This window comes from Zosterops lateralis (genome assembly GCF_965231275.1).
Source record: "Zosterops lateralis genome assembly, chromosome: 12".
Taxonomy (NCBI): domain Eukaryota; kingdom Metazoa; phylum Chordata; class Aves; order Passeriformes; family Zosteropidae; genus Zosterops; species Zosterops lateralis.
Genome location: NC_139772.1, coordinates 6,995,555 through 7,010,100, shown reverse-complemented (window position 1 = coordinate 7,010,100; position 14,546 = coordinate 6,995,555). Strand labels below are relative to the sequence as shown.

The 14,546-nt window shown below is 42.5% G+C and overlaps 1 protein-coding gene across 2 annotated transcripts in view; it reads left to right on the top strand.

Moving 5' to 3' along the window:
• Positions 1-2,798: 2,798 nt before the first annotated feature.
• Positions 2,799-14,546, top strand: part of MYLK3 (myosin light chain kinase 3) — a gene marked incomplete at its 5' end in the record, with an annotated part of 35,303 nt that continues 23,555 nt past the window's right edge. Inside the window, 2 exons of one of the 2 annotated variants that reach the window (XM_083869903.1) lie at positions 2,799-3,067; positions 5,196-5,319. In XM_083869903.1, the coding sequence (XP_083726029.1) occupies positions 5,311-5,319 (9 nt within the window). Of the gene's footprint in view, positions 3,068-5,195; positions 5,320-8,679; positions 8,786-14,546 lie in introns of those variants that run through there. The other variant, XM_083869902.1, reaches the window with a different exon arrangement.

Below are 14,546 nucleotides of genomic sequence, written 5' to 3'. Positions count from 1 at the left end.
AGTGTCCTGCAGCGTTAGGATTACTCATGAGTCTGGTCATCTCCAGATCTATTTTTCTTTCATTGTTGCTCACACCCATTTTAAGAAGATTGGGAGTCTCATCCAAAATATTCAGCTTACATTTCTTGACGCTGAGCGAATTCCAAACGTGGCAGCTGTGGTGCTGTTGCTTACAACAGTGGCAGGGCTGGCTCTGGCACACAGTTTCTTAGCAACAGGGAAGCTCACGTTTGCTTACAGCTCCTGCGTGTGCATCTAAATGTGGTTCTGGAAAAAAAAAGAAAAGGTTAAAGGAGTTTGGAAAGGGAAACAGATATTTGAACCATTTGTACTGTTCAGTGGTTGAGACTGATGACAATGGTATATAGGAAAATTGGTCTCAAAGTATTTTGTCTTTTAAAATCTTTATTAGGCTGTTAATGGGTTGCAAAAATTTGAAATCCAAATGAACGGAACTCTACTCTGTACCAACTGCAGAAAGATCAAAAATAAAAACACAGCAAATGGTAAAGAGCAGGGGGACATGTTCTGTTTTGAATGCCTGTGTTAAAAATGCATTCCTTGGAAACAAAAAGATTCATTATTCGAACACTGGGAATCTGAGAAAGTCATAAAAATTGTTTTGTGAGACTAACAGATGGTTTGAGATTATATTAGATTCATTACTACTGATTGTTGATTGTTGCTTGTCAGTTTACCAGTGCTTTTTTTGCTGATCAAGCTGTGAAATCTTAATGGGTTTTTGACAGCTTGCACTCCATGGCTGCAGGATTACTCAAAAGCACAGTGACTTAAAAGGCCACTGTCAGACTGTTACTGGATTGCATTATTATTATGATGACAGTAATCTCAGTTTCTGGGGTTTCAGGCAGGCAGTTTTCCTTATTAGCCAGCATTGGAGCTGCAGTGGGGTTTCCTTATATAGCAAAGGCAGGAAGGTGATTGCAGCTGGCTCCAGACAGGAGGGGGAGGCAGGACCAGGGAGAGCAAGCCAGGAATGGACAGGGTAGGAAAAAGACAAGCTGGACTTGGCCAGAGAATGGAGAAAGGTCTGGTGATGGAATTAACAATGAGCGTGTCCAGGCTGTTTGGGAGAGTGACGTGGAAAGCTGCAGGATATCACTGAAGGAAGCAGTGCCTTGTGGGCATGGTTTCAGCCTTGGGGAGCAGGGCAGTTTGGAGAACAAGGAGAGTGACTGGAGGGATGCTGCATTTGCAGAGGAGTAAGGATACTGCTATTCTAGCTGTTCCCTGAGTTGAGCAGTTCCTTTACACCTAGAAATTAAGTGGTTGGAAAAAGGAATTCTCCAGAGGCTCCTTTCTTTTGTTCCTGTGTTTGGTCTTTCCCATCTATACTTGTGAGTTTACTGGGCTTTTCTGTGGGAAACAGATTTAGACATGATATGGAAGGTGAACAAGATCCCACCCCCACTGGGAGTGGGATTGAGAATGTTAATCTTCGTTTTTCGGAGCTGAGTCAAAATGGGGAAACATCTTATGAAGAAGGTTTTTTGAGGGCTAGAATGAGCCTGATTAAGGGACTGTGATTTAAAGACAGGGGGGAAAAAGTCATCACTCCAGGCTGCCGAAGTTAAAGTACATTAAAATATTTACCTCTCAATTTCAAATTCAGCCTAGAGGATTCTATATTTCTGATTTCTACATGTATATTCATGTGCTTAATGTGTACTTTCTGGGGCTTACTCACTTAAGTGATGTCTCCTGTAGTTAATGGACCATTAAATGAGAGGCTATAATTACCACCTCTGTGGCTGCCTCAGAGTGGGCAAGAGGATATGTGTTAATTCTCTATAAAAATGACAGGATAGTGCATCTGCAGAATAGGAGCTTGATTAAAAATCTCTCATCCCATGCAAGTGACAGCCTACTCATCCCATGCTGGGAAACATGCTTGGTCTGCTCCTCTCCCTGCTGAAGGCTTTTTAGAAGGCAAGTAGAAGAATAATGTCAAATACTTTTGTTTCCAGTTACCTCTCCATGTTTTAAACTAACAGGCTCTTGAATATGAAATCTGTGCTGTAGCAACTTTTACCTTTTGTAAAGGTAAAATGAGAAAAGTTTGTTTTTCCTTTTGCTGTTCATTCCTTCTGTAGTGGAGACTAGAGGGATACAAGTGCTGAGCTGTGTAACAAGGCGTGATGTTTCACTGAAGGCAGAGACTGCTACCCAAAAATTGGCCCCCATCCTTAGAAGAGAAGGCTTCAATCTCTTCTCCTTTGGACCTTTCTTCTGACCATCAAAGGCAGGTTTGCTGTGTAATGTGGTAGCTCAATGCAAAATGATCTGTCACCCACCCATGTTTGCCAGAAGACAAAGTACCTATTGAGTCACTTTGTCTCTTAATTTGGTTTCTTTATGGTGGTTGTAGCTATTTTCAAATCTTCCCTCTCTCTAAGTTGCCTTTTGTGAGTTTATTCAGCTGCAGACATTATATGCACTTGCTTTGGCAGCTGGAACAAAAGCAGCATAATGACAGAATTAAAATTGCTGGCAGTTGTATTTGTGCTTTGCAGGCAGGATTTGTTGTAGTGCAAATCTTTGTGGGCTAATGAAGTTAAAGCAGGGCTTTAGATAGCATTCTTTTAAACAAAAGCAGCTCGCCTAAAACCGTCTCTGCTAGTGTTTTCCTTCTGAAACAATGAGAGCGAATGCTGCAGGTTTAAAAATGGAATATAATTTATGAGGCTTCTAGCCTTGGGCATGAGTCCTTGTGTAACTGGAATTTAAAATCTCAAATGAATATTAATGAGGTGGGGAGGCTTGCAGACCTGTCCTTTAATACTAATCCATTGTGAGTGGAGCAGCTCTAGCAGTGAGCTGATGCTGGCACAGAGACAACCAGGAATTGACTGCTCTTAGAAAATGCCTCATCAGTCAAAGTCTTCACAGGCTCCTGAATACTTGTCCTGATCAGCTCCAGAAGGGCACCTGAGCATTTCTGGTATCAGTACCCTGCCTGCTGGTGCTGTGTGCATTTCCCTGGGGACACTGCTGTATGCTGGCTTGCAGCTCTAGCTTGTTGCATGGATGGAAGCGTAATGGAAGGGTAAGTTACCAGTGCAGGTTGGAAGTGCCTTTGGAGGAGAGCTGGGAACCTTCAGTTCAGATGTTTAGGGCATAGTCATGCTGACTTAGACTGGCTGACATCAGTGTTAGTAGCTCCCTACCCCTGATAATTAATGACAAGAGTTCTAAAACTGATTTCATAACTCTGAAGTGTGTGTAAAAGAAATGTGCCAAGTGACTGAAGCTTCCCCTCATTTTCAGGAAGGAAGATACTTTGCATTAACTGTTTGATCTAAGTAATGTTTAGATTATAAATTCCCTGAAAATGAGGTGTTTGTGGACCAGTACACCTCCTCCTAATTCACAGAGGCTGATACTAGGAGATAAGAGAGGTCACCTCAAAAATGCTGAGCCCCTTCATTTTCCTCTGTAGTTAGGGCAGGAGTTAGCAAATATGTCAGCAGCTGGCTGGAGAAGCCAGTTATAATTAATCTCTTTACCTCTTTCCTTATCTTGGTCTGTGCTCCAAATGCACTGATGTGCTGCTAACTTCTCTAGTTTGAGAGAGTTTTGGAGTGTAAGTATAGCAGATTGGGAGAGTTCCTCTAGAAGCTGAAGTACTAACATTGATCTTGATTTCATTTGTTGGATGTTATGTGCATGACTTTCGGTAAAGTTCTGCATTTATTCTATAAGTAAATGGTGTCTTGTGGCACCTACAAAGCTTATACTGAAAGGGATTACTTTCCTTGCCTCTAGCTCAAGGGCAAGGCACAAAGATCTATATTTCCTTATATGTAAAATCCAGTAGACTTTACCCAGGTACTAAAGATAACATAGTCCTGTGTCCATTGTCACAGAAATACATTTAACTTTGTGAAAAGTGGACTATTTCCTTGATGGGGATTGAAAATTATATAGTTGCTACTAAATTGCTGCCTTTAATACTCCTAGAATCACACAGTCCATTACTGACACTGTAAGATTGGAAATTAAACTGAGGGAGAGAGAAGTTCCAAATTAATTATTTTTCAGAACCTAAATAGAGAAAAAGCAGCCAGTGAAGCTCATAATAATAATAATATTCTTAATATTAATTAATGCAAATACTGCAGGAAGGTGTTGTTTTACACTATGGTTCTGTATTTAGATCTGCTAATGGAAGGTTGCAGGCTGAGCATTGCTCGTTCCAGAGTTCTTGCCAAAGTTTCTAAAGGATTCTCTTTGTCATGCAAGCTTTCCCCCATGGCATGGTGCTTGCATGCTGTACATGCCTCTGCTGCCACATTAAGTAATAGTGTCTCTTTACTAAATCTAGAGTAACTGCATGGTTATTTGTGCTATTGGAAGAAGTCACAAATATATAAAGATATTTCTTTCCCTCCCTTGGGTCTGTCGTCATTGTTAAGCCCTGCACCTCTTGAGCAGCTCCAATATTTGTTCTTTTCTTGGGTACTGGAATGAGGGTCTTTAATTCCCACAATCAGATATGTGGTAGTAAAGAAAGCTGAAGGCCGTGTTCAAGAGCAAGGTGCCCATGTGGATGGTCTCCTGTTCCAGTGACAGTGGCTGGGTGGTGTCCCCAGTGCCAGGAATGCTGCTGGAGGTGCTGCCACAAGGCCAGCAGCATCCTTGCCCTGTCCATGTGGAATGGCTCAGCAGGGGCAGGGCTTTCAGCTCAGAGAGCACCAGTGTATTCCTGTGCCACTGCCTGCACCAAACTGATGGGTCTTAAACATCTTGAGGCAGTTTGACTAGAATTTATGGTTTACTCTTGCCCCTTAAAAGGGCAGAATGGTAATAATAGATCTTAAAGCTTTGAAGATATTCTGTGAGCTAGGAAAGGTTTAACTCTGTTTTGCAGGTGGAAAAGCCAAGGCACAGAGGTTGGGTTAGGAATTACACAGGGGTCTGGCAGTTGAGACTGGTCTCATCTCTGGAGGTTTCAGTCCAGTATCTGAGGGAGCCCTCACCTCTATGAGCTGTGCTCAAGTCATCCCAGGCAACCTCTGCTCACTTGTTTGTTAAACAGCCTGACAAGCATTCCCTGCCAGGCAGTAAAGCAAGCATGGCTATCTCCTCCCTGGCTTTTGCCCTGCAGGAGTTCCTCACTCACCTGTTTCTGGTTTTGTCTGTACTTACATTGGTTTCATTTTGTTTTTTAACAGCATATTTGTTATCTTGCTGTACAAACCCAGCTGGAAACACGCCACTTGTTTTTGCTGTGAGAGGGGCAGCCAGCTCTGTGCCCACACATCTGGACCTGACATCCCTTAGATCATAATGATAAAGGTACAGTATCTTATTCCATCCCTCCCTGATTGTTTCAGGGGAGAGTGCCCGTGCACCCATCCTGTGGTAGAATTCTGGTGGGATGGAAGCAGTGAAGACATAGGGCCATGCCAGGCCCTGAGGTGCTTGTCCTCCTGCTCAAGGGCAGGGCCTTTGAGAGGCTGTCATTTGGTGTCCCCATGCCTGATGGATTCATCTTAGTGTTAGATCACTTGCAGCTTGTAATCAGAGATAATTCTATTAGAGCTTGTTGGCTGAGTGGGAAAGGAAAGGCACAGATTAAAACTGAAAGCATATTTCCTTCTACTTCTCTAGAACTAATTTCCTTCTTAGGTAATCCAGCATCTTGATATCTGTTCTGTTTGTATATTTGTCCTCCATGGACACAAACTCACAGGTAAGAACTCTATTTTAAAAAAGCGTATCTTGCACAGGGCAAAATAAAAAGGAATTGATTAGCTGAGAACCAAATGCATGAGGATCATCATTTGGGTGCATTGTGGCTGCATATTTAACTGTGTAGGTAGAAATAAATTAAAAGATCTTAGGTCTAGGGGGGTTCACAAAAATGCCTACATGGACTTCATGGCAACATACACTTTTGCAAGTAAGGAAGGTGTTTTAGAGACTGAAGGGAATGGCTCTGTGTGCATCAGATGTAGCAACAGTGCTTCAGGTATAATAGGTATGTGAATTCTGATGGAACATGAGCCGTCCTGAATGGTCATTTTGAGTCCATTCATTGTTCCCTCTGTTCCTGTGCTTAAGAAATTGGACATGCAAGAAATTCCCACATGTATTATATTTGTGTTGCATTGAAGCCAATATCCTGCAGCAGTTATCAGTGTCACTGAAAAATAGAATAGCACTTGGATAAATGACAGTCTTGTCACTGCCTGGCTGAAGCCAATGTGCTGTCCTTAAGTTACAGCTAAAGCAAAGTAAAATTGAATTAAAATAAGTGAAGGAACAAAGAAATGCAGAGAAGGGGCTGCTCAGTGACTCCAGAGGTCTGGCTGTCATCTTGTGTTGTTTCCGTGCCCTGGAGTATCTGTTATCAGTGCTTCAGGAAGTGAACTGCTGGGATATGGATAGAACTTAGGGCTGCTGATAGGCAGTGAAATGATTGAAATGCCTGGTGTAGTGGCAGATAAGATGAAATGCCTGGTTTATCACACAAGTAGAATTCTAGCAAGATCCAGAGAGGCTGTGCAGCTTTATTCAGTAAAAGGCTGCAGGCTACCAGGGTGACCACCAGACGAGACAAACAGAATGGGGACTTTATATCAAGAATCTGCCCTGCACAGATCCCTACGTTTGAGCATGGGAGGATTTTGCGTTTCAGATTACATAAAGAGATTTACGGTAAGGGACTCCTTCGTGCTTTCTTGTGAGCCTGGTTTGAAACTGAGCTTTCTGGACAGCACAGAATTGGTTTCTGTGCCTTTGCAACGTGCTGTGTGTGTTTGACATTCTTGGCCAGGTTGTGCAGCCTGTTGGCTTGCAGAACACCTGCCAGCGTCAAGGAGGTGTTTCTGAAATGATGACTGCAAGCTTTTCCTTTGTAAATAAATTTACTTTCCATAGGAGCCTTGGCACAATAAAACTTTTATTCTGTCTAGAATACTTATTATATAGGATGGCAGACTGATATTCAGATTGTGGAGGTTGGTTGTTAGTGCTTTTTGCTTTGCTTGTCATATGTCTGTGAGTTTTCAGACAGTGACTCTGTGGGGCAGGCTGACCCTGAGGTGATTTAATGAGCAGCCAAGTTCTGCATGAGCCCGTTTGACCTGTGGTAAAAGCGGTGCTATCACCTTGAGCGGTGGCACTCTGTGCCTCCAGAGGTGCTCTGGGGTAGTCCTGGGAGCCTGGGAGATCAGAACCCCATGGTGAAAAGGGCTGAGGAACAAAGCAGAGGAGAGCTCTCTCCAAAGCTGAGGCACTGATGGACAGAGCACAGACCCTGTAAGCGCAGAGAGACGTGGGGACGCCACTGGTGGAACACAGAATGGGAATCTGCTTTTCTACCTTTGTAAGCTACTCATTCAAACCCAGGGCTGTCAAGATACCTGGAAAATTCAGTTTCAGTTGTTACCGTGGTAGAAAGTCTAGGAATAGCATTTGTTTTCAGCAGCCTGTTTGCATTTATCTACTCTTTGAGCTGCTGAAAAGACCAGTAGCTGAAAATATACTTAAACAACTTTAAAAATAATTCCATGGATATATAATAATGTTCAAGAAAAAAAAAAAAATTGTAGGAGTTGCATTGTAAGTTAGAATAGATCAGATTGTTGTGGGTTTTTTGAAACTGTTCTTTTTCAAAATTTTGAAGAAAAGATTTCCTCATGTATTTTGTTCAATAATAGCTGTAATGGTTTTTCTTAAAGAGCTTCTATTTGTAATAATCTTCGTTTTTTAAAGAGCCAAAAGTGTAAATGAACTAAATCAACAACAGTAAACCAAATTCTGGCTCAGTTGAAGAAAGGACAATTTTTTTACTAATTTTAATAATTAGGATATTGTTCCAAAGTCTCAAATTCCTCTAATGTAACAACATGTAGTGGATTTAATAGCCAAAGTATGATACAATTTTTTTAATCATACATTACATAAGAAACACGTTCAGTTGACCATTTCATATCCCAGTGACTGCATGTTTTGTTGTCTATTTATGGCAACATAGCAGAAAAATGTTTTGGTCTATTAATTTGAGTATACTACGTAACTGTTGTTCTTGTTGGAGAGATAATGATGTGTTTAAATTGTTTATGTTCAGCTTTTTGTTAAAGGTAATAAACAGCCTGAAATACATGTGATATTCTCTTGCTTTTTTCTGAAGGAGGGCAAATGGAAGATATTTTCAGGGCTACAGAAGGTGGCCCTAGAACCATAAAAAAACAGTGAGCCAGGGTTATTTGGACTAGTCATGTCTTGGGGGCAAATAAGTCAGTACTGCAGTTATCTGTCTCCATGGCATTCTGTGGCTGGGCTCTGTGCAGAGCAGAGTTAGTGTTTTGCAATGAAGACTATAATGAGATTCAGAATATCTTGTTTCTCTGTAATTGATCTGTTGGGTGACTGAGTAATTCTTTCATATTCATTACTTCAATTTCCTTTTCTGTAAAATTAGTGATAATGGTTTCCCTTCTGGGAACACATTAAAGTCCACAGGTAAAAGTTATCTTAGATTTAGTTTGATTTATTGGTTTTCCTTGTCCCCAGTGCACTAACAATCAAAACCAACCTTGTTTTGGATGTCTCGCCTTGGATTACATCACTCTGGCCAGTTTACCAAACTCATTATGTTTATCTCTTGGAAAATCATTCTTTGTTTTGTTCACAAAGCTAGTACTCAAATTCATGGAGCATTGCAGAGGGAAGGAGGCTTTTGGAGGATGGGACTGGCAGAGAACATAGAAGGATGAATAGTCTTGGACCACATGTGCAATTCTTAGTAAAGCTGGTGAGAACTGCTCTGATGTGTAAGTTTAATATTAACCCTAGGGAGGGCTCTCTTCTCCCAGTGTCAGCCTGCAGGTCAGGTTTGGGCCTGTCCCAGCAGGGTGCAGTGGGTGTGTGTACAGTTCTGATGTCAGTGGTTGAGGGGGGAATCTGTTGTTGGATGTTTGTGGGCTGGTGCACCTGGGGATCTGCTGCTGCTGCTCACTCAAGTGGCTGCCTCAGCTGACTGGGCTGGTGTGGAAGGACTCATAACCCCAGGCAGCTCTGCAACAGTGCCCTGCATGTTTTTACAGATTGATTGGAAATCTGTTATTGCTCAGAGGTACAGTGGAGGGGGGAGTTGGTGCTCAAGCAATGAGGCATTTTTTTCTCTGAAATTAATTGGACTCTTAGGAGAGGCAGTGACAGGAGTGTTCTAACGTGTGCCTGAAGATCAAGTCTCCTGTACTTCCTTCAGGCTTTTCCTTTCTGGAGCTGAACAGCTTTGATGTTCACATACATCAATCCTTTTAACCTTAGTGGTGTTACTGTCTTTCTTCTGACTTTCTGGACCTGATTTATTTTTTATCTTCTTTTAGGACACAGTCACTTAATTAGATATTTCAAGTCACCTAGTCATTCCCATAAGTTAATCTTGCTGCTCCTCTCCTCATCCATGTTTGTGACTGGGGCTATGTGTCTCAGTCTGTGGGGTTTTTCTGGAGGGGCTGACATCTTGCTGCTTTTGCTAGTCAGAGTTATTTTTCTGAGTCCTGTGTAGAGTTATTTGGAACTGCTTAGGTGCTGTTAGTTCACATCATGAGCTTCATGTTCTTGCACTGCTCAACAATTACCTTTACTTTAATTTCTTTAAACAGTTGTCTCCTGTTTTGTGGAGTTGATGCTTGGACTGCAGAGATGCTGGTGGAGATCAGGCCTTGGCACCTGCAGTTCAGGCTCCTGTTTACCTGGGGAGTCACTCTTCTCTCTGCTCAGCAGAGCAGCTCTGGGATCCAGGCTCTGGACAGTCCATGTACTGCAGGACCCAAACAGCCCTCCTGGTGTCCAGATTCCTGGCAGGCTGTGTGCACACTGCTGTGGGGAGCTAACAGACACGAGCTCTTTCAAATAGACTGAAAGAAATAAATGGAATTGGTAAACCATTCTGAAGGATTGGGATTTTTAGAAAAATGCATGATTTAAAAACTTCTGAGCATCTTAGTTGTTACCACTGTCTCCCCAGGATTTGTGGGACCTCAAGAGGAACATGTCATGTGCTCCAATTTAAATTTTGCACCATAATGGTCTGCAGTCTAAATATACTCTATTGAGTATCCTTTCAGACAGTTCATATCCCAGAAACTAAAGTAGTAAACTATATATAGTCTCTGACATTACAAACCAGGTTTGTTTTCACCTTCTCCGTGGCTGAATTGAGATAGCAGGAGCTAACAGGTCCTCCTGCTGTTGTCTTCTATATTCGTGGCTCACCTTTCACTCTCATTTGTGTCCTTGTTTTGTTGTTCAGGCTTGAGCAGTCCATGTCCTTTCTGACTCACCTATCTTAGGCATACTTCTGATTTCAGATTCTGAATGCTTCCCTTCAGAGACCTGATTCCTTCCAGCACTGTCACTGCATGTTCACTGATACTGTGTGGGGCTGGGCAGAGTGGAAAAGAAATGCCCTTTTTCTGTAAATACCTCTGCTCTGGTGTTTTCTTGGTGGGTTCCTGTTCCCAGTTCCAGCTGAGGTCCCCAGGAGCCCAGTGTGAGAAGCTTCAGGGCTTGGTTAATTCTCAGCACCCCTTTAGGAATCAGCACAGCTTGATTTGTATCTCCCTTGATCTGTCTTGCTATGAAAGAAAATGGTTTGCTACAGATTTGATAACAGACTGACCTTCTCATTTCTAGAGAATTTATGCAGAATTACAAATTTAGGGCCAGAAAACTTTGGCACAAACTACCAGATGGCTGTGGGTCATCCCACTGTGTGAAGCTGTTGTCACCATGGCCAGCAGGGATGGTTTGTCTTGGTAAGGCAGGTAGAAATCTGCCAGTCATTGCTGTGGGACACTGAGCTTGTTTTGGGGCACTTTCATCTCTTTTATGGTCAGTGCAGAATCCACTCTTCACTGGATTGATTCAGTTCAGACAAACTTTGTCGGAATTTCTCCATTTCTCATTTTGTGGTGGAAGAAGAGCAGGAGACCCCGTATTTCACAATTTTCAGGGATATTATGTAGGGACTCTTGCCAGCTGTCACTTGCTTACCTCTCTGCAAAATATTACAGCAATGTGTTCCAGCATCCAGCCCTGTGTTTTAAGTCCTCTCCTAATTTCTTACACTGAGAAGATCTTGATGTTCTGTTACTGGATTTCTGGCTGGCACTACCCTACTACCCATTGGTGACAAATACTCCTGGTATCAGCTAGTATGAAATCCAAACCATTTATATCCTGGGTCTTTTATCAGCCCTGTTATTTGCTTGCTTTCCTCTGAGTGATTTTGGCTTTCTGGTGCCAGGCCTTGGGGCTGTTTTTGTAGTCTAGCACTGATAATCAGTGTGTCTGCATTTACACTACAGCTGTCTCTGCAATGCAGCTGGAGATTAATTTGTCACTGATCTAATAGCAGAATTCCAAAATTGATGATTTATTAGTTTTAATTCAGGAGCCTTCTATGAGTGCAGAGAAATGTCTGTGTGGTTGAGGAGAATTAATACTCTGGAGTCTGTTGACTGCTGATTTAAGGCAGCAAAGTGGCTCAGAAACAAAACTTCCTGAGTCCTGATAGAAGGCTTGCAGAGAAACACTGGGGAGTACTTACTGTTTTGGGAGTGGAAATGGCTGTACCAAATGTGCTCTGCATTTCTGTTTTTACCAGATATTTGTACTGAGATACTAACCTCAGATGGAAAAATAGTTCACTGTGCTTAATCATGCCACTGGAGCCCTAATTCAAGGCTTCTAATTCACACCCAACTGTTCTTAAGCTATCTGCTTTAGAGAGATAAACTTAAAAAATTGCCTTCTCATTGCTTGCTCTGAGAAACTTGATTCCTGTTGGTAGTTGCTTTCTGCAATTCCACTGGCATGTGGTATGATGTTGCTTTAGGGAAGCTTTTCTGTAGATCACATTCTTTTGTTTGTTTCCTGTATACTTCTTCCAACCTGATAAAAACCATTAGAAGTTTAGCTGGAGATACTTTTCACAGCTGAGATGGATGCAGCAATTTCTCTGCTTTTTGCCAGACATTGAAACATTCACCTAAAGGACAGCAAGCGGCTCCCATGTGAGCTTTCATTACTGAGAAGAGTTTGCAAAACCACTGCTTTTTGTACACAATCTCTTTTATTCTGAATCTTTTTCAAAGCAGTTTGTGTAAAGACTAAGCCTGAACTGATGGTTATTCCCCTGTTTGTGAATGATGTCAAAGCAAAATATCAGAGATCTAAATCAGCAGGTGAATATAGCATGTAACAAACTTCATTATAGGGCAGGTGAGGATTTACTTGATCTAAAATTTTGTTAACATGGTGGTTTGGGTTTTAGTGAGGAATAGCAATGTCAAAGAGTTCTTATTTTAAAAATCCCCCCACTCTTAAATTCCTATGAGGAGCATTATCAGCAAGGAGCAGTGAATCCAGTGCTTGGTGTTTGCTGTACCCCAGCTGGGAGCTGTCAGGTGGGAATGTGAGTGAGAGAAAAAATCAGGGGCTGAGGCTCCAGCTTACACAAGGCCTGACAGGATGGCAGGAGCTGCTTTTGTAAATTCCACCTGGAAGTAGTTTCCAAGGGTGTGTGTGGCAGTAGCCAAGGGATGCTGGAGCCCAGTTGGATGGTTTTGGAGGCTGCCTGTGAACACTTTTGTCACTTCATTCCTGTGCAGTCCAGTAGGATTTGAGGTGCTTGTCTGTTTTACCTGTCAAAGACCTAAACCGCTGCAAAATCAAGTTGTGCTTGAGGTGATCCTACCTCAGTCAGTGTCCATAAAGGGCAGAAGTGGGGCTGGAGGACAGAGTTCTTGCCTTTCAACCTTGGGAATGTAAGTGGACAAGCAAAGAAAACAGTATGATGGATTCTTAGAACAGTTGTCAGTCATGGTGGTGAGAAAGGTGAAATTGGAAATGATGGCTACAAATTAACAAGTACAGCTCTGAGCGTGCATTTTTGTTGTATCTTTTCAGACTTGAAGCTAAAAAGATCTGAAGTAGGAAGGGAGCAGGAGTGCAGAAAGCACCGTGTAGTTAGGGGATTTGCATCTTCTCAAACAAAAGCATGTTGCTGGCAAAGTAGGGGCTTTTCTGAGGGATTTGATTTGAAGCCAGTCAAATTTCAAGTCAGCAAGAGCAATTGTACTGGTTTTAATGTGTTTTGGAGCAAACTCTGGATTATGTAAGTTTGTTTGTCAGAAAAGTTGACTGTCTAGAAAATAACCCTTTTTTATGCATCGAGTCTGTTCCCTGTATATGTATCCTGAGAGCCCCATCCCATCACTTTGGTGGGGAGAAATTGTTTTTCCTGATTTTCTTCCTGTTGGCATTTCTGCACAGCCAGGGCTGCTCTTCTGTTGAGGCAGGTCCCTACTGACACAGAATGACTTGTACGTGAGCAAACTGCCATTGACACAGGAGCTTTTGGCAGGTGTCAAGGGGGCCTCAGGGCTCTCTGCAAAGCTCCCAGGAGTACTGAGAGAGCATTTGGAAATAAGAGGCTTCTTGAATCCAAGGGAAGCTTTTGTGGCTGACCCTTAAAATCAGCAGGCTTTATGAGGAACTGACTGCATTAGATATAAAACCAGTGAAATTCAGGGGAAGCAGGAACAACATGACTTTTTTTTTGTTCAGTTTCCAGAGGAGAGGTCTTTGTTGGAGGGGGTGGAGGAGTGGGAGGGTGAATCCTTACCACCACACCAGGGAAATGTTCTCAGTTATCACTCTTCTGCTCCAAGTTAGTTAAATAGTTTAATAGCTGCTTAAAAACAAAATAAATGAAAAGGATGAAAATTCCAAGTAATGAGCTTCCTAATGAAGTTTCTGTGAGTAACAGACCTGGAGGTGAGAATAAGCTCTGGGGTCAAGTGAGTGAATGTGGATAGACAGCAGGTGTCCTGTTGGCCTCCTGAGAGGCAGAGTAACCTGCTGGAAGGACTGTGGGCAAATGGTAAACAGTGTTATCTAGAAATCTCATCACTTTGATGTAAATGAAATGTCATAATTGATCTGTTCAGCTCTCTGCTGCCAGCTGCCTGACAGATGCATTACAATAGTGCACATGGTATCAGGTTCAGTAACCTATCCTTAGCTGTGCTGCTGCCTGGAGGCATCCTTAGATCCTGTTGTCTGAATAATAATGCAATGGAAGTGGGGAAGGAAGTCAGGACATGCAAGGGTATTTCTTAATTGACTATGTTAGCAGTTTTTTCTCATTAAATACATAGAAACCCCAAGTATCCACAGTGATTGCTCAGATTGAGTGTACCTGGCACCACAATCAGGTTCTGACAGAGACAACATTGAGTTGTTCTTGCCAGGGTCACCTGGGGATACCAACAGTGTTCCACAGATCCTTTCACTGGGCAGGTGGATTTCAACCAACAGTTGTATGAGTGATACATTAAATGTGGGGTTCTTGGCCTTCTAAAGCAGGTGTGGTCCAGTTCCCAGGATTACCTGGTCCCAGGAGGAAAGCCAGCCATTGGACTGGATGGATTTATCCAGCCATTGGACTGGATGGATTTATCCAGGCTCTGTGGCATATCTTGCCTTTGGAAGTTATTCCT